At 40.4% G+C, this 20018-nt stretch overlaps 1 protein-coding gene across 1 annotated transcript; it reads left to right on the top strand.

Annotated features, from left to right (window-relative positions):
* The first annotated feature begins 156 nt into the window (after positions 1–156).
* On the top strand, positions 157–18494 carry ubash3ba (ubiquitin associated and SH3 domain containing Ba). Its single transcript, XM_080780461.1, has 14 exons — positions 157–737; positions 10021–10074; positions 10324–10510; positions 11337–11535; positions 12287–12456; positions 12554–12762; positions 12962–13106; positions 13268–13388; positions 13891–14013; positions 14797–14889; positions 15141–15285; positions 15666–15772; positions 15932–16041; positions 16917–18494. Exons 1-14 carry the CDS (start codon positions 607–609, stop codon positions 17052–17054), a joined length of 1932 nt encoding a protein of 643 aa, XP_080636587.1. The 5' UTR covers positions 157–606; the 3' UTR covers positions 17055–18494.
* Positions 18495–20018: the final 1524 nt, after the last annotated feature.

Genomic DNA, 20018 nt, shown 5'->3' with positions numbered 1-20018 from the left:
GACGACTTACTTAAATTATTCTACTTGGTTGATGTCTGACTGATCTCTTTGAATCATCCCACTGCATCGCTGCAGAATAGAGTACAGACAGTACATGTCCTACACTGTAGGATACTGTCCCTTTAAACAAAGGGGGTGGGGCAGGGCTGTTCGCACTGCAACCTTTTACGGGCTGAATCGTCGTTCACTCAAAGTCCATTCATAAATAAGACATTCTTGAGGAAAGGAAGTATGGTTACATTTGACTATTTAGTTCAGAATACCGGATGCCAGGGACTAGTAGGAACCGTGCATTTTCATAGCGGTCGGGGAATGTGAATCGCGGCGATGGGTGAAAGAGCAAAAGTGACTTCCGATGGCTGACCCCCTTCTAATGGTTTTGGCTTTAATGTGCGAGTCATCTGGAGGAGGCAGCTTATTTATGTTCAGACCTTTTGGCAAAGAAAAAACATGCTCTTTTCTTCCCAGGGGTTGGCGTGTGTGTCTAGTAGGTTCTTCCGCTTAATAATACGCCAAATAAGCCCGTGTTGAATTCCACATTTTTCGATTTCTGAAAATAAACAAACTGTGGACCCGAAGAGCGAAATGCCACTGGAAATCTGAGTTATGGCAGCTAAAGAAGAAGATCTGTACTCCAAAGTGACTCCGCGGAGACAGCGTCAGAACCGAGCAGGTACCATCAAACATGGGTCTACGCTGGACGTGCTGCTGTCTATGGGTTTTCCAAAGACCAGGGCGTGAGTATTATCCTCTCTTTCCGGGGTAGTATGATGCTAGTATGAGTATCCAGCTGCCAATACTCATATAGTCTAGGTAGGATCCTCACATTTTAATAATAATAATAATAATAATAATAATAATAATAATAATAATAATAACAGCCTAATAATAATAACATCACTGTTTATGTGTGGGTGGATCATGGCGTTTTTGTTGTGTGATTTCCCATTGTGCTATATTACAAAGCACGTTTCTGGCTCTATAAGTGTAATATGTTAACTTGTGCAAGTGTTTTTTTTCTCTTACCAACTAAAGCTATTCAAGATAAAACATCAACCTTCAACCCTGCATAGGATAATAAGGATATTCACATACTCCTCAACAGATGGTTTCATCGTGTGAGAGTGAGAAACCATGCATGCAGGTTGGATGATGAACAAACCTGTCTGATTCTTGATTCTTGATAGTTATTCCAAACAAAGTTGGGAAGGGACTGACTGAGCTCTACTGAATTCGGTTCCAGTGCTCAACGTTATGTCTGCAAGTCTTTTCCTGTGCTAGGAACAGTGAATGGCAAATGGAATACAATAACTGGACCTGGGTCTTTCCTCTTGCATATTTGACTTGTAGGCCTAGTGGCATCTGTCAAACACCAAGTCACCAACTGCATGAGTGAGTCTATAGCAGAAGTAACTACTGTCTAACTGCACAGTCAGTGGCAGTGTGGTGGCATAGTTGAGAGATATTGCTCCATCCAGAAGACCATGACTTGTGTCAGTTTTGTTGAAATGTTCTTGAGTTGTGGCCGGCATGAAGTGTGGCCTACTTAAATAGAATTGGCAAATACTGGCAGCTGCACACTTCATACAGTCACATTCAGGTGACTGTATGAAGATGTTCCTCTCCTTAACACTTTCATGATTTTCATGTCTTTGTGACTTACACTAGCTATATCAATTCAGTACACCTTTGTTGGTCACCAATATAATATTAATTGAGGAATACAAAGTAGCTTTTGTGATAAATAGTGCATGCTGTTCATACTTACATTTTAATTTGAATATGAAAATGACAGCACAGTGTGCTCAGTAGCCACACTGTTTTCAATACAATGCCATTCAACCAATGTAAAGCATAGTAGATTCTTAAATATCGAATTATTAGCAGAGCCGTATTAGAAAATGGAACTGATCATTTATAAACCTGTAAATACAACTGCATAATTTTGCATATACATTTCAAGCCATAGTTCCTGTCATATCAGTAGTCTTGCATTAAAACAACTCCGGGTTCATGTATACAGTACATGACTTGAATTTGATCCATTGACTTTTCTGATGATGCCACTCTCATATACACTGTTCTCTTGAATCTGTCGAACAGCATATGAACCGCATGAAGTCTCACCATGGCTGGAAACGTTATTTTACCGAGTTCATTCACGGCAACAGATGTTGGATACTCAAAATTACACAATTCATTCTACGAATAAACCTAATAACAAGTTATCAGTTGCTGCCGCTTATATGTTATTAATAGTTTATAACTTTACAGGTAATCTGTAATCAGTTAAAATGGCACTTTCAGAGTGTGTTTTGGCATAACATTCTTTTCATGACACACGCTCACAGAGGCAAACATATCTTCACTTTCCACACTGTATGAGATAAGAAATATCAGAGGCTTGGCTTGTCATACTTGTCATAGCTTCAGGGGACAAGAGTCACATTGTGTTTGGGGATTGCCTGAACTATAGGAACCATGAAACACACACACACACACACACACACACACACACACACACACACACACACATGCACACAACTATTACAAAAAGCCCTTCTGTTGTATGGGAGGAATTCCTGCTGAATCATTCAGGAATTGACTGGTCTAATCAGATGGGAGCTAGCTAGATAGTGTCTACTCCCTCCCTGTGCTGCTGGAGGGATTGTTGTGTGGGATGTTGTGGTTCGAGCCGAGGCAAGTTGGAAAAGTAGAAACTAATTTACACCTTCGCACCATGGTGCACACTTGCTGCAGTATAGATTGCATTCAGCAGAGACCATGACAATTCAAACACAGTTTTTCGATGTGTCACAGTGTCTTCTTCTTTTTGTTTCCCCGAGTATGGTGAAAAGCTGGATATCCTGGATTCTCAGGATACCTACGGGCTAGCCAACTCAGGACTCCCTTCCGAATCCTATACAGCATTAGGGTCTGATCTCGCCCCACCTGGAGACATGATGCATGGGTCTGATCAAGAACATTGTAATTTATTTAGTCCCCTTTTTAAATCTAACTACATACTGTAATTCAAGTGTTACCGTATATTTAGTTATAATTTAACATTGCAGCATCAGTAGAGAAAATGGTTCTGCAAATCCTGAAAAAAGATTTTTTTTTTAGTGTTGCTAAATGCAACGCAATGCAATGCAATATAATTTAACATTGCAGCATCAGTAGAGAAATTGGTTCTGCAAATCCTGAAAAAAGACATTTTTTTTTAGTGTTGCTAAATGCAACGCAATGCAATGCAATATAACCAACGCAATGCAATATAACCACCATAACCAGGGTTCCCATTGCAGCTAGGCCCAAATATGGAATGTGTTGTCTAACCCCAATGTGTTGTCATGGCATCCATCAGGTGCAAATAATTAAATCAGTCAGCTTCATATGGGCACAAAAGGGGGCATGCCCATATAAGGGCATACTGATAACATCAGCAATCTCCATATATGTGCATAAAAGGGGCAAGAACTGACAGATACAGAAATCACCATATATGGGCATATTGGTCGTATTAGCTGTGTGATTCCATTAACGATTTCATTACAATGTATCCCTTATTAGAAATGTATTTATTTCAGCAGCCATTAGCAGAAGAAAGATGCAATAATACATAAATGCACATTACAGAAATGCTGAAGAATGCTATAATATTATAGCTATAATAGGGCTACATACTGTAGTTCTATTACTCTTCTTATGTCTGTACTGTAGTCTTGTTTCTGGCATCAATCTTTGGGCCACTACCTTGCCATGGAGAGGTAAATAGAAAGCATGAGCATCCATGCCATGCATTTGTCTGTGTAATGCTACTTAGGATTCTTCAGTAGTCAGCAATGTTTCACGGCACTGGCTTAAAGCTCGCTTGACACGCTTGGACCTTTTGGCGCAACATCACTAAAAAAGGACCTCAAATGATCTGTTACCTACTGTAATTCCAGGTACTAATGGGAAAGGCAAAACAGGAGAAAAGAGTGGCACATGGCAACTCGCACATCTGCACCTGCTTTGGTTATGTAACAATTTGAAGCCTATTTCGGTTTTCTCAAACACAACTTTGGTGACAGTCATGTAATTTTAGCTAATTCTGGGAATTAGCTAAATTCTGGGAATTAGCTAAAGCTGGGAAAACTTTAGAAACTTTCCAAAGTTCACCTTTTTGACAGTTCATATAATTCTACTAATTCTGTCCCCCCCCCCCCCCCCCCAGTAACAACAATCAAGTTACAGTATCTAACTGACTTACTGACTGACCTAACCTAACTGACTAAATCACTAATTTAATTAACTTATTTTCAATGAAGTAAATGTTGATGCCAATACCTTTTTACTGTTATTCAAGTAACATTTTGAATGCAGGACCTTTACTACATTGTATTTCTACATTGTGGTATTACTACATTTTCTTTCTTTTGTTTGAGTGGTGCAACACTCTTACGGAGCTGTGTGTGGGTGGCTGGCTGGCTGTGTCTGAGCACGGAAACAGCATGGTTGTTTTTAACCACCTGTGCACAACCTAACACACACACACAAACACACACACACATATTTTTATTTTCCTTTCGCAAGTAACAAATTCTGGGTACTTAGTCTGGTAAGAAGGAGGGGGTGAAAAAGGAGGGATGTCCGCACACTGAATTGTAGCTCCCAGGAAAATTCTTTATGTGTTACCACTGTGGGTCTTCGTCAGGTATGAGTATACAACATCAAGAGGCGTATTTATATACAACAGCATATGGGCAGGTCGACAAGGACTCTATATATAAATATATTGAAAAAATAGTGGCTCTAAGGCCAACTTTTAAGAACCCAAAAGAAAAGTATAAGTATCTTTTGGGTTCTTAAAAGTTATTTTCAATATATTTATATATAGAGTCCTTAGCTGACATGCCCTACATGCTGATTGCAGCCTCATCCTTGTAGATGCGGTGGGCGTGTCTAGCTTGATTTTCATCATTGCAAGTTGCAACAGAGCTTGTTCCTTGTCGACCTGCTCATATGCTGTTATGCCTCTTGCATAAATATGCCTCTTGATGTATACCAGGGTTCCCCAATTAATTTTCCTCAAGGGCCATATTTTGACTAGCGTAACAGGCTGGGGGCCGAGTCTGCACGCGGTCGAGGTCTTGCCCTGAAAATTCATTTTCAGGGCAAGACCCCATTTGAAAAGGATGCCCAGTGAAAAATAAAACCTTTAAACCAACATAGCTCCTGAACTATACATCCGACAGAAACCATTCACCCCAAAATGTAGTTAAACCTTGAATCAATTATGTATTTATCCCCCTTCCCGACAAGGTGGTATGACAAGGTTGGTCCCATTGGATACCTGAGGTTGTCTAGAATCAAATGGTATCTCTATAGTTGGTCTATCTCTAAATTTGAGCATGCCACTGTCTCTGAAAGACAGTCTTGCCCGTGCTCCAGCCAGCAATTTCACAGGTCTCATAGCATACGGGTAATAAAACATTGAATAAACACACTTTGGACCATTTTTGTTCTTCCAAACTAGGAAAAAAGAACGTGGGTTGTGCACGTGGTAGTACTCTACCCTCAGGCCCAATTTCACCTACCTAGCCTATTGATTTGCCTACTTTTAGCATTTACCGGTAATTGAGCATTAATGTTCCATAAATGTTCCTGTTATCCTCCTCAAAATCCTCCTGCCAAAATGAAACAGAAAAACTGGAAATTTGTCTCATAATTATGTATAGTTAAGACCATATGTAGATTTTACATGATCTTTTTTGTACTTGTGGAAATTCACTATGGCAACCAATATGCCAGATTAAACATAAGTGTGCCGATATTTCAAGTTGGGAACATTAACATTTGTTTACTATACATCTTGAAGATTGTAAAAATGTAAATTGTTGTTGTGATCCGATTAATTTTTTGTGTTTATTTTGATTTGTATGCACTACACATGATGGAACCATGGCCATCTTCATATCAATCAATTCATCATGCAAAGACGAACATAAAATGGGGTGAATGGTTTCTGTCGGATGTATAGTTCAGGAGCTATGTTGGTTTATTTTTCACAGCCGAAAATCCAGGAAGGACACAACATATGGTTAAAAAAACCTATATGGGACAATAATTAGCTCAGGGAACATCAAAATTAATTAACTAGACACTTTAAGGATTATAAAAAGGTAGGTTAGAAAAATCTTTCGGGAGCATGGGACCCCCTCCTTCCTACCAGACTAACTGTTGTATACTGTATGAGGGGTCATATAATATTTACCATACAGTCAGAGAGCAGTCCTGTGTTATTCATAACCATTTTAGCCGAATCTCACATTAGTCATTGAAAAAACCCACAAATAGTGGAAGCAGAAGTGCCTTGCCTTCCCTTTGATTTCGTGTGAGTTCACCAGGCCCATTTATAGCTGACCACTGGGTTGGAACCAGTGTTTCCTCTGCTGAGAGTGTACGGTCCGGTCCAGTTCAGTTTTGTTAGTGTGATAAGTGGTTAGTGATGTGTGCTTGCTGTCAGCTTGTAAACAGGAAATGTGTATTTGGTATTTCCCCATAGAGCTGAGTTGAGGAGAGGCCTTCGGGAGCTGTGTGTGTATTGTTGCATAGCCTGCATGCACATGAGTGTTGCTCTATAATAATACTAGTTTGACATGGTTGTATTCAATGCAGACAATCCTTAGGCACAATCTATCACAGGGTACCACCATGCAATTTCTATTGCTATTGTTTTTACTAGGGTAATCTATGAATTCAATCAATGTCTAGTAGTGAAAGCGTAGTAATTTATGTAATAGATATTGATAGGGTACAGTGAAATCAAACTCTTTTTCTAGTGGAATCAATCTAAATAGCAGCAGGTTTATGCTGATAGTGTAAAAAACTGTTTGACCTTGAGTAACAGAATGTTGCCCTGTGCGTAATAAGGAACTAGTAAAGCGATTACACTGCTTTTAATACATTCTTTGAAACATGCAATGCATCAGACAGACGGCCATGATGACAAAGGCACAATTTGATGTTGAAAAGTTTTCAGTTATGCAGTGGAGGTGGAATAAAATATTCAATAATTGCTTACAGATTAAATAGAAGCTTTAATTTGTTTTCATTTGTTGAAACAAATCAAATAGTTTTGCTTTTTTTTGTTCTTCCAAAATCATATATTAGGCTTTAGAGTTATTCCTGATCCAGAAAGATTTCCCTCACATCATTCACTCCAAATATCTTATCCTTGGTTGGCCTTGAACAGGAAATGCACTTTATAAATAAATCATTCAGTTACTGCGTAGAGCCAAGGAGAGGCCTATGGGTTAGAGAGACACATACTTATTTAGGGCAGTTTGTCCATCACGGTTTCTCATTTATTTCATGGTTTCTCATTCTCAATGGCTGGACGGCATATCTCGTTTAGGCTGTCGAAGTATTATATTTGTACATTTTGTAGTATGTGTGTACTATAAGCAATCAATCCAATCTTATTATACAATCTTCTTCTTCTTCTTCTATAAGTGCACTATAAGCAATCAATGCAATCTTATAATACAATCTTCTTCTTCTTGTTAGTCACAGCTGTATTCTGGTAATACAGTTATTAAATAACATCAGATACCTTTACTCCTCTATAGACTTTAGTGTCTATAATCTGGCATGAGTGAGATTATGGATACTAAAGTGAATATAAAAATGTTCCCTTTTTTAAAGTCTGTCATCTGAAAGTCACAACGTGTGTATTCTGTCCGTATTATTCAAGTGTGGCTGCATATGGGGTGGTTTATTTAGCATTGTGTGAAACTGGGTGAGCCATCTGGTCGGTTGTCGTGGCCAGGGCTTTCCTATCCAACATGTGTAGCTCTAGCAGGGTGCAGTGCCCCAGGGTTAACACCGACTTTGCTGTATCTAGGGCCCTGTCAGTGGGGTAGATTTAAAAATAGTTCATTCAATGTGAACATCAGAGTGGCACAACACTCACTGTTCTCTCCTCACTGATGGAGATCTGGTGATTGCTGAACATTGTTTTCCCTTAATAAAGTATACATGTACAAAGGTTTTTAGAAACACACAGACAGGCCTAGTAAATGTTACTACAGTTATACATTTTAGCGTGACTTTGCTTGGAGTGATTGATATATTTATAAAATATTGCAATTGAATCAACCAGAAGTGGAAATCAAACTCTTTACTCTTTGGGTTCACAGATTAAAGCATATATATGCTACTAGTAATTGTAAATAAAGGTACGCAAGAAAACGTTGGTTGAGGTGAGGACAGATCGAGTGTAGCTAGCTAGCCTGCCAAGGCCATGTAAGTGAGCAGACATCCATCACCTTTGTTAGTCTACTTCACCATCCAATTTTGATTGGATGGGGATTGAGTTCTGTCCATTAGTGTGCACTGTGCATGTTATGAATGAACCCTTTATGATTTACTGATCTGGGTGTGGAGGTTATCTTTGCATCAAAGCGTTTAACAGCTCTTTGATTAATAGACACTTTAATATAACAACACCACTTAGGCTATTGGCAAGGTGAGAAGTAGAGTTGCTGTGCCATAGTGGTAGCCAGTCTACTGCTGCCATCTTCTTGATGTGTTGTTGAAATCAGTTAATATAGTATCACAATCAGTTTAACCACTATATAGGCCTACATTGGCTACTTCAGCCGATCTATAAGCTCACAACTCATCACATCGCGATGCGTTCTGAGCTGGCATATCTGCTATTTCAACCAAATCTTGAAACATTTTGAAAAACAATTTAACAACACAAATCTTGTATACAGGTCCCTGGCACAAAATATTTCCACGGCCAAATACATTTTCTCTCTCTCTCTCTCTCTCTCTCTCTCTCTCTCTCTCTCTCTCTCTCTCTCTCTCTCTCCCTTCTCTCAATTTGGGGATTCCCATGTATTAAAAAGTTTTAGAACAGTACTATTCCTTGTAATGGATGTGTTTCAGAAGGCCTGAAAGCATTAGTCATGTGATACTCCGGGATATCAAATCATGCCAGAGCTCTCTCATCCAGTGGTTTTCAACCATTTTCATATCAAGGCCCATTATGTATTCTGCATTTGAGCCATGGACCACCATTTGATGAGATTTAGCCTCTCAGACCCAAAACTAAAGAATATTTTGTCGTCGTTGGATAAGATTCTGCCCACAATTCCATGCTGTTGGCAAACGTTGATCAAAATAACAATTCTTCTACATTATCTAATTGTGTAGACTTCTTGTAAATTAAGTAATGCAGATGTTTAACAATAAATTTACTCTTGAGAGGGTAAATCATTTTACACTCTCAAGAGTTAAAGATCTATAACAGTCTATTTGGTTACCAACTCTCCATCATTTAGCTGGGGACCACCTGGAACCCCCTCAAGGACCACGGGTGGTCCCCAGACCACTGGTTGAAAACCACTGCTAATCAGTTAGTCCATTGAGAGGCAGCCTTTGATTTCAGAAGTTTTATAGTTAAAGGACCACTTCACCACTTTTCAACCTATCTTCATATAATAGGTCTTCACTAATAATCATGAAGAAATGGCACAATTATTTTCTACTCGGTCTGTGTCTCATAGGAGGGCTGTGGGCAGTTCAGAAACCGTCTTCCAGTGACATCATCGATGGGGAATACAAGCTAATAAAAACTGCAGGCTTTCTAGTCCTGAAAAGTTGCAATGCAAAAATGGAAGCCATCGTTCTCACAATAGTAAAAATCTAAACATTTTTGTTCAAAAATAATCTTCCTAATGATGATGTCACTGGAAGACGGTTTCTGAACTGCCCACATCCCTCCTATGAGACCACCTTGATGTTCAGAGAAACTCGGTATATTCAGTGGATGTGCTTTTCCACAAGTTTATTTCAATTGGCCAAATCACAAGCTGATGCCTGGTGAGAAATCATTCCAAATTTGAACTAAAACGAGAGGTGCCATCTTTTCCTTTCAGAGCCTCCTGTTATCAGTGAATGTGTGCGTGGTTTGTTTGTTTGTTTTTACTGTAGTGTTTTGATCGCTCTCTGTTCTCTCTGCAGGCTGAAAGCTCTGGTGTCCACAGGAGGCAAAAATGTTCAGGCGGCTTGTGATTGGTGAGAACACACAGACATCGCACACATTCGTGTATAGCTGTATACTGTATGTGTAATATTGAACTTCATACATTGTATACATGAAAGAAGTGTAATATTACATGTTTGTCAAAATAGTCATAATTAAATGTATTGGTTCAGGTGTAACTAAACTAGCTAAATAGCATTGATGCCCTCTGCTGGACTCAGAGGCAATCTATCAGTGATCCCTATCAATTACACATTTCCATGTCATGTCCATTTGTCCAGGCTCTTCTCTCATGTGGACGACCCATTCCTGGATGACCCATTGCCCAGGGAGTATGTATTGTATTTGCGGCCCAGTGGACCACTTCTCCAACAGCTCACACATTTCTGGCAGCAGTCTCGCCTCAGCTGTGGCAAGAACAAGGCCCACAACATCTTCCCTCACATCACCATCTGCCAGTTCTTCATGGTCAGTCTTCCTCTCTCGCTCTCTCTCTCCCTTAGAATATTGAACTGAATTAGTATTGATTTGTTGGTACTTTTATACTATGATTTGGTATAGGATAATTATGTTGTTACATGCTACATGTCCCAGAGTTTGTTTTCATTTCATACCTGTATCTGAGTATTTTTGTTAAATGTATTTTGATCGCTGTTAGTCCCAAACCGCACCAATGCAACTCCTTGCAACAAAACAGTTTTAAGCACATGTCACACCAATGCAACTTCATGGAACATGCAACTACTCGCACCCGCGGGAACAACGGTCGGACTACCGCTCGAACATGGGCTGCTCCTGTGCTTGCCGTTATGGTTAGGTTAGGGTTTGAGGTAGGTTGTCGGTCTAATGACTGTCGGACCAATAATAGTGTCGGAACTAAAGCCTGTACCCATTTGGTTGCAAGGAGTTTCATGGCGAATCATTGGTGTGGTTTGGGCCTTAGCTAGAAGGCTATAGTCTTCCAAGAGTCTATACTTACAATAAGTGAAAACATAAATGTACACTATAAGAATAGTGGAGAATGACAGAAATAAGGGAAGTAAGAAAAAGAACAAGACAAAGGGTAAAGTAAAATAGCCATATTAGTCAATCCAACATGGTTCTCATTCTTATGATAAACATCCAAGAAGCTAGATCCATTGAGAGAGAGTTAATACTCTCTCAAACTCAGTCACACAAACGATGACTTCTAAAGAGCAGTAATCCAGCTATCATATGTTATATTAACATTATTTTAACCATCCGAATATGTTCATAATGACTCTTGAGTTTCTGTTCCCTCCCCTGTGGTCAGTGTGCAGATGCAAAGGTAGATGCTCTGTGTGAGGCTCTCCAGACCACTGTGGGAAAGTGGAGGGGCCGTTTCCCTGTTCCCCTCCCCCTCGAGCTCTACACCTCCTCAAACTTCATTGGTCTCTTTGTGGAGGAGCAAGTGGCTGAGGTGTTGCAGACCTTTGCTGCTGACTTTGCCACTGAGGCGGCTGCGAAAGCAGGTTGGAGCCCTAATTTAAAAAAAATATGGAAAATAGACCAACTACAAGCTTATAATGTGTTGCAATTAAAGTGACGCCTTGTGAGCTCGTACATCTCTTATTTTTGAAAATGTTGGCAATCAGTTGAAAAGTTTGGACAACATTTCACCTATAATGACAATAACAAAAATGTGAGTTAGTGGTGGAGGGTGCTACGTACGTAAGGGATAGTACACTGGGAGGAATTTTAGTGTTGTGAAAATAAGAAATAATAGAAAGACATTATTCCATTTAAGTACAGCTCACAGTGCATTATCCTGCACTTATTAGATGGCAAATTTCTATAATTACCAAAAATATTAAATTAAACAATAAAAATGGTTCTCATAGGGCACATGAGTAAACTGCCTGCCCTGTGCCCACCACCAGGGGAACTAGGGGTTTGAAACCTGTGTGATCTCCAGCTTTGATGGCCGTTCCCACAAGCACAATTAGCCATTTTGGAGGGAGTGGGGCAGGGAGGGCAATCTCTCGCGATGAGGGACGACAGTACAAGGGTCAAAAGTGGGGAAATATTTCAATGTAACTACCGTCTACTATTGTAGCTATTGTATTTTGTTAAGTGTTATAGGAAATTAATGTACCCATGTACACAATAGCCTATGTACCCAAGGTGGTCGGGTACTTTTTGGGTGCTGTGACAAAAATATATGTTTTATTGCATTACCATGGCTCTATATGACTCCCTGTCTCCATTTCTCCTTTTGTCTAGATGTTCATGTGGAACTTAATAAGAAGCAATTCCATCTCACATTGGCTTACCATTTCCAGACAAGTCACTTGACGATGTTGGAGAAGTTGGCCAAGGGCATCGATGTCTCTTTGGGCTCTGATTGGCTGGCTGTGCTCTTCTCTCGGGATATTCGGTTTGCTAATCATGAGGTAAAATATTTTGCAAATGATATCAAGTGGGTGAAGTGGTTACTTTGTACATCAACTCTCCCGTTCCAACTGCTGAGTGACATGCTGTCCTCTCCAGACGCTGCAAGTAATGTACCCGTACGCGCCTCAGAATGAGGATGAGCTGGAGCTGTTGCAAGGGGATTTCATCTTCATGTCCCCTGTGGAGCAGGGCACCGCTAGTGAGGGGTGGGTGTACGGCACCTCCCTGGCCTCTGGCCTGTCTGGCCTCTTGCCTGAGAACTATGTCAACCGTGCCGATGAGTGTGACACCTGGGTGGTCCACGGGTAAGAAGAACACAGGCCAGTCAGCTTTGTTTGGCAATACAATACTTTTAAATGTAATAATAACGATTGTAACTGCTTTCAACCTGGCATCTGTGTTTTGAGCAAGTCATTATGGGTGAAAATAATCAAACATAAGCGTATAACATAACGCTTATGTTGTTAAGCGTTTCAGTCTAAAATTAGTACGTCTCATTCCCAGGTCTCACTCCTTTGTCAACTGTGCCTCTCCATCCAATGCTGCCAGTCCTGTGGCTGGACTGTTATTTGATGGACAGCAGGATGGTGGTCTCCTTGAGAACCCTGGAGATCCACCCAGCCTTACTGTTCTCTGTCCACCACTCCAGGTACAGTAGAGTGCATCTCCCTGTTCTCTATTATATGGTTTATGACGATATGCATTGGGCTTCTACAGTACTGGTAGCACATTGGAAGTTGTATCCCGTCCATGTGCAATACACAACATGGCTACCTGTAGCAATAACAATAGTTCTATTCTTTTTCTTAGATGTTGAGGTCAAGTAGCCAGTCCTCCTTGCCTAAGAGGAGTCTGTTTGTGTGTCGCCATGGCGAGAGGATGGACGTGGTATTTGGGAAACACTGGGTGGCTCAGTGCTTTGACTCCAAAGGTAGGAAACACTGGGTGGCTCAGTGCTTTGACTCCAAAGGTGGGTCTGAGACAGATGATCCATGATTCTGTTTACAAATGTATCAACATTTTATTCAAATCGATAAATGAAATGTTACTGTGAACATGTATATTCTCATATTACATTTGACTGTGGTAACCAGTACTACATTTAGCCAGTGGAAAAATAGCATTTCTTCATGAAAAAAGGGTGTTTCTTCAAAATGTGGGCATTTCGCAGGACGTTTTGATGATGGGTGATTGGTTCGCTATCGTATTTGCTTCCCAAGTTCGCATGCTCTGGATGGACAGTCACAGATTTCGATATGGCTCAACGGCTGGCGAGGCGCATCCCTCAAGTCTCTGTCCGTCACTCCCCGGCCAGTCTGGGCACAATTCCGTAGTCTGCTTTTACTTAGTTTACTAGTTAATGTTATGTCTGTCTGTGTCTCTCTCACTCTCTGTCTTTCTCTTTTATCTTGTGTGTCTCCTTATTTGTGCAGGCCGATATGTTCGCTCTAATCTAAACATGCCACCCAGTCTGCCAGCACGAAGTGGAGGATACCGGGACTATGATAAAGATTGTCCGATTACTGTGTTTGGTTGCACCCAGGCCCGTCTTGTAGGTTGGTAATTTCTCATTTTAAATACTTACTATTTATGTATGATACATGGAAATTGTGTGTGCGTGTGTGTGTGTGTGTGTGTGTGTGTGTGTGTGTGTGTGTGTGTGTGTGTGTGTGTGTGTGTGTGTGTGTGTGTGTGTGTGTGTGTGTGTGTGTGTGTGTGTGTGTGTGTGTGTGTGTGTGTGTGTGCGAGATGGAAACTACAGCTTCGACACGCTGCAAACAATGTTTCTACACAACACACACAGTTAAATATAATAACAAGAAAAACAGGAAAACCAGCACTGGACTTAGAGTGGAGGATTACTTTCCTCTTCTTTCCTCAATCTTACAAATAAAAGCAATTCATTAATGCACGAGTGACTTACATCATTTAGATTTACATATTTACATTACATCACAAGTCACTGTGCAATTTGGAATCTGAAAAATATACTTGCAAGTAATGAAGAAACGTTAAAACACAACAAATGACTTATTAAAGGGATAGTTCAGAATGTTTTAACTTAAGCTGTATGAAATACTTAATATAGTGGTTGAAACTGTATTAATGGATTGCCCAAGTCCCGTGGTGGGAGTTCTGCTCTGGTTTTGGTGAAATATGAAGTAGTTCCGGTAATTTTGTGGGGCACAGCGGGGGCCACGCATTAAGAGTTGCTTTTACTGTATGTAAGGAATTTCATATGAGTTTATTTCATGGGCTTTTGATATGGCAATTGTTTTTCTTTTGGAATGCTTTCATCATGAATAATACGTATATTTGTGATCATGTGCTCCTCACAGGTGAAGCCTTATTGGAGAGCCACACACAAATAGACTTTGTTTACTGCTCTCCCTCACTACGCTGTGTTCAAACTGCTCAGAACATGTTGCAAGGTAGGACCTGATTAACCATCATCATGTATGCCTCTCTTTGTGGGCTGTACAAGCTTTTCTTTCTTTATTTTAAACAAACGACCCTCCAGCATTTTTAATAGGTTTAGCCACTTTAGCTCTCTTTGTTGTTAAATCCATTTGAGTTTTGACAGATATGGGCCCCTCCTGCTGTTATAGTGGGGGTATTATTTGTGATCTTATTCATGTCCAGAAATAACATTTACATGAAACTAAAATACAATATTTATCAGGTCTCCAGCTGGAGGGGAAGACAAAAATCCGCTTAGAGCCTGGATTGTTTGAGTGGACCAAGTGGGTTTCAGGCACAGCTTTACCTATCTGGATCCCTGCAGCTGAGCTAGCTGCTGCTAACCTGAGTGTGGACACAACCTACCGGTAAACTAACTCAATCAAAACATAAAGATAACTTTTCATTATAATATCTGTAGATTTTAAGGCACTGGTCCTCAACATGGGGCCAATAGGGGGGGGGGTCAGTTGGGCAAATGATTGATAGTTAGTGACCAAATGGGCCCTTATGGGTCTGTGTAACTAAGTTAAATGAACACTGGATTTTACTGCATAGACTGGTTTCCCAGAGATACAAAATAATATCAAATGGTGGTCCATGGCTTCTTAATGCATATCAAACTGGGGGTTCCTTGAAATAAAATAAGAATGTTGAGAATCACTGCTATAAGGTTCAGGGTTTCAGTTGTCTCAGCTGTAAGTGAACAGTTGTTTACTAACGCCAACTCTTCTATCCCCTCCCGAAGACCTCATATTCCTGCCAGTAAGTTAGCAGTGTCAGAGTCCTATGACACATACATCAGCAGGAGCTTCCAGGTGACGCGAGACATCATGGCCGATTGCAAAAACCTCGGTAATCCAATTACTATCATCATCTTTGTGTGTGAAAATATGTGTGAAGAGTATGTTCAAAACAGTGTTGCAAGTTCTCAGTTATCTACGATTCTACATATAGTGTAATCTAACAGTGTTTGTGGTTTGTGGTGCCTTTGTGTCTACTTCCCTCACACAGGAAATTCTGTGCTGATTGTGGCCCATGCTTCCTCCTTGGAGGCCTGTACTCGACAGATGCAAGGCCTCAGCCCTCAGAACTCCAAGGACTTCGTCCAAGTTGTTCGGAAGGTCAGTCAGCTGATCATTATTTATCTCTAGACACTCCAGACAAGTTTTCTAATTTTGCCTGTACATTGCACTGGGGGGGAGGGGGTCTCTCTTACTTACTCCTCTTCGTCCCCAATGGGACATAAGGCTTCAATGAGCGCTCTCCATTTCATTCGATCCCTGGCAGCATGTTGCGCCTCTCCCCAGGACAGGTTAATCTGTTCCAGCTCCTGCGTCACAGTTCTGCGCCAGGTGGTCTTGGGCCTCCCAGGTTTTCTTTTTCCTGGTGGTGTCCATCTTAAAGCCACCTTTGTGATGCAGTCCTGCTCCATTCTCAGTACATGCCCTAGCCATCTCAGTCGTCTGTGTGTAATGTCCTTGGTAATGCTCCGGCTCCCTGTTTGTTTGTACAGTTCATTGTTGGATATTTTATTTGGCCAAAAGATCTGACATATACGTCTTAGGCATCTGTTGTGGAACACTTCCATTTTCCTTGTGTCTGTCTTGACCACTCTCCAGCTCTCAGATCCATACAGCAGAACAGACTTGACATTGCTGTTGTATATGAGCATCTTCGTTTTGAGGCTATACTTTTTGGATTTCCAGATGGATCGGAGTTGGGAGAAGGCACCCTGAGCCTTTCCCAGCCTTGCTCTGATGTCTTTTGATGCCCCACTGTCCTTACTGATAAGGCTGCCCAGATAGGTGAAATCGTCCACAAACTCGAGTGGTTTTTCATCGACAAGGATGGGTTGTGTGGGGGTGGAGTTCACACACAAGTTACAACACTTGTGTTTTTGAGGTGTTTATACCGAGTCCGACCTGTCTGGCGAAGGGGGTCTCTCGCTCTCAGTTAATATATGTACAATATCTACCCACTGTATTTATTTCTGTAGATTCCCTACCTGGGTTTCTGTGCTTGTGAGGAAGTGGGAGAGACAGGAGTGTGGCAGCTGGTGGATCCACCCATCTTGCCTCTGACCCATGGACCCAATCACAGCTTCAACTGGAGGGAAACGCTACAGCAGGACTGAGGCATGTGCCCTGTGGCCCGCCATCGTCTGGCCCTGAACTGGCCCCTGAACTGCTGAACAAATATTTATTCTCTTCCCACACTGCTTTAAATCAAATCCAAATAAAATGTCTGGCTTCCATCACTAATGCCATGTAAAAAAAAAAAGAAAAAAAAAGAGAGAGAGAGAGAGAGAGAGAGAGAGAGAAGAAAGAAATACCTCATTCATTGAGTTAAATGTATTCAAATGCGCTGCTCATGACTGAGGTGGTACTGTGTGGTGATTGGCGCACGGGTCAAACTACATTGTGTTCAACATGACTCAGCATCCTCCCAGTTCAACATCTCGGCACATGTAGCGATGGTTCTTGTTGGCTGCTGAAGGAGTTAATGAATTGAACTCAGGTTTTGTGTTATGAGAAGTTGTTGCAGTGGCGTGCAGCACTAATCCTCATGCTTGGGAGTCAAGTGTTTGGGGTTGTGGGGGAAATGTAACTGCCTCCACATTCACTGTGACAAGAGACTTGCGCCCCAGAAATAATATTTCATGCCGCATGCCAGAAAGTATTACGTTTGACTCATTCCTCCTATACAACCTAACCGAAAAAAGCACAATAGAAACACCAATTTTGACAATCATACAAGTTAAAGCTTTTCCTTAATAAGGGAGGTTAAAATTCATATCATAAGAGATTTATTTAAGTACACATTCATCTGCCCACAGCTCAGCTGTGAACCCGTTTCAACAATCTTGTAAAGGCCATGATGCACAGGCTGTATTTTATGGTAGTTAGATGGGTAGTTTTTATGGCAGCCATGATGAGGAATGACAAATGAGCGAAAATCTGTGTTGGAAACATAGCATAGCATGAATACATGAATTACAGTTACACAGTAAGTCTTAAATCTAGACAAAATTGCAACTGCATCGATTCAAAATACCCATAGCCATGTACATGTAATTAGATCCCGTAAGCCTTGTATGGTAACATTGCTTTGCCAATGTTTGATGCATTCTTTTTTTTTATTGCGTTAGGGCACTGTCACACCGCACTTTTATTCTACCTATGAGGGTGGATTCTGGATGGATTTCAATGGAAATTGGTTTATTTTTAAAAAAAAAGAAAGAAAAAAAAAGTGCAGTGTGACCGTGCCCTTACAGGGCTTTGGTTGACCTGTAGTTTGTTTCTTTATTGTATTATTCAAAAAATAATGATACTCTATATCGCAGAAATGGCGCAATGATAAGCAGTTGTATAATTTACATATCAGGCTGTGCCATGTGTTCGGTCACATTGCTAGAAACCTCTTCCATTACTTTATTGTAAGTAGTGATCTATGGGATCAGAATGCTATTGTCTGTCAGTGTATTCCTTTTTTTTACACTTTACTGAAGTGCAATGAGATTGCTTTTCCCCCAGCTTGTTTCAAATAAAATAAGCTTAATGAGCACTGTTATAAAGATGTGAATATTTTCACGATTTATTTTGGAGGAGACAAGAGGCCCTGTATCTTGTGTTTCCTCACAAGGCATCAAGAGCATTAGCTTGTGAGCTTGCTGATCTGTGATTGGCATGAGCATATATCCCAAAATAGAGCAATAATACCCAAGATGGAAACGTTTTGAGGTTAAAGTGATTTAGTTGGTATGAAAGGCAGTCGAATACCACCACCAAAGACCATGTGGATATTATGGTTGTTATACAAAGATAATTTATTACCATGTATAATCTGAACTTTTTTCTTCCTAACAAGTACACAGTACAGGGGCACATGACACAAAGAAAGGTTGTTAACTAGTGCCCTATTTATCCCAAAAGTTCACAATCACATGTTTGATAAAGCATAAAGCACATCCAACGTTTAGGGCTGAAAGTATAAAATAAGTGTTTAGATGTCCTGCTATATAAGGAGCAGTAGGATTGTCAGTTCAAATATTTCAAACAAAAAAATTGACCAGTGCCAATTTGAGTGGAAATACATGTGTAAATGTAGGCTACTTGTAAAGGAAGGAGAGGGCGCACAGCTCGTAGTCACGATGCAAAAAACATATTTATTGAGAGACCAACGTTTCGGCAAACAACATGCCTTCTTCAGGGTATGGAGAAGGCATATTGTTTGCCGAAACGTTGATCTCTCAAATGTCTCAATAAAGAAGGTTTTTGCATCATGACTACAAGATGTGCGACCTCGCCTTCCTTTACAAGTTTTGTCTCCAGTGTTCAGCACCTCCCCACTATTGGTGTGCGCTCCTACCTCTTTGTTTGTTCTAAATGTAGGCTACTACAAAAAATTCTGTTTTGCATCTCTTGAGTTTTTTTATGATTGTCAAAAGCCTTCCAAACATTACCATACAACTGTCGACCTCTGACAGCCTTAAATCTTTAACATACTCAAATGGACTTGAGTCCTGGGATCAATCACTGCTTGGTTCATGCTAGTGGTGATGTAATTATTCTAAAATAGCACGTTTTATTTTATTCAAATGTAAAGAAATGTTCGGGTGATAATATGAATAAGTAAGATGAAGGAAGTGGAGTTTGAGCTATAGCACTCTAACAAAACTGCTGTTCAAATTTGAACTTATTTGGTGAGGGAACCTTAACATGACAGCAACTAATGAGTTGTTTGCAACAACCAGGATACAGAATAGTGCTGTATGTAAATATATTTTCTATAAATGAGATCATAGATAAGAAATGCCTTTCACTGATGTTGATCATAACTTAAGGGTGTCCAGACAGTAAAATCCTCAATGTTGATTTAACCCTTAGTTACGGGTACATTTAACTCTGGAATTTACGGTGCATCTGCTCTTACCTGTTTTGCTTGAATTATTGGTATGCTCCAAAGATGACAATCTTCACCCATAATATTGCTTGTTTTGGTGTTAAAAAAAAAGAAAAAAAGAAAGATGATATAACAAAAACTTTCATAATTCATAAGTGCTTTGCATGAAAATGTATTTCATTTATTCAGTCTGGTG

Source organism: Protomyctophum bolini (genome assembly GCF_963924005.1).
Source record: "Protomyctophum bolini genome assembly, chromosome: 13".
Taxonomy (NCBI): domain Eukaryota; kingdom Metazoa; phylum Chordata; class Actinopteri; order Myctophiformes; family Myctophidae; genus Protomyctophum; species Protomyctophum bolini.
The sequence above is the reverse complement of the archived record's forward strand: the minus strand, read 5'-3'. Positions and strand labels throughout refer to the sequence as shown.

Excerpts from the sequence above, each read along its gene's own strand:
- ubash3ba (XM_080780461.1), top strand. The coding sequence starts at position 607 with ATGGCAGCTAAAGAAGAAGATCTGTACTCCAAAGTGACTCCGCGGAGA. Across the intron at positions 11,536-12,286 it reads TGAGGCGGCTGCGAAAGCAG|ATGTTCATGTGGAACTTAAT; the intron begins GTTGGAGCCCTA and ends CCTTTTGTCTAG. Across the intron at positions 14,014-14,796 it reads CACCCAGGCCCGTCTTGTAG|GTGAAGCCTTATTGGAGAGC; the intron begins GTTGGTAATTTC and ends TGCTCCTCACAG.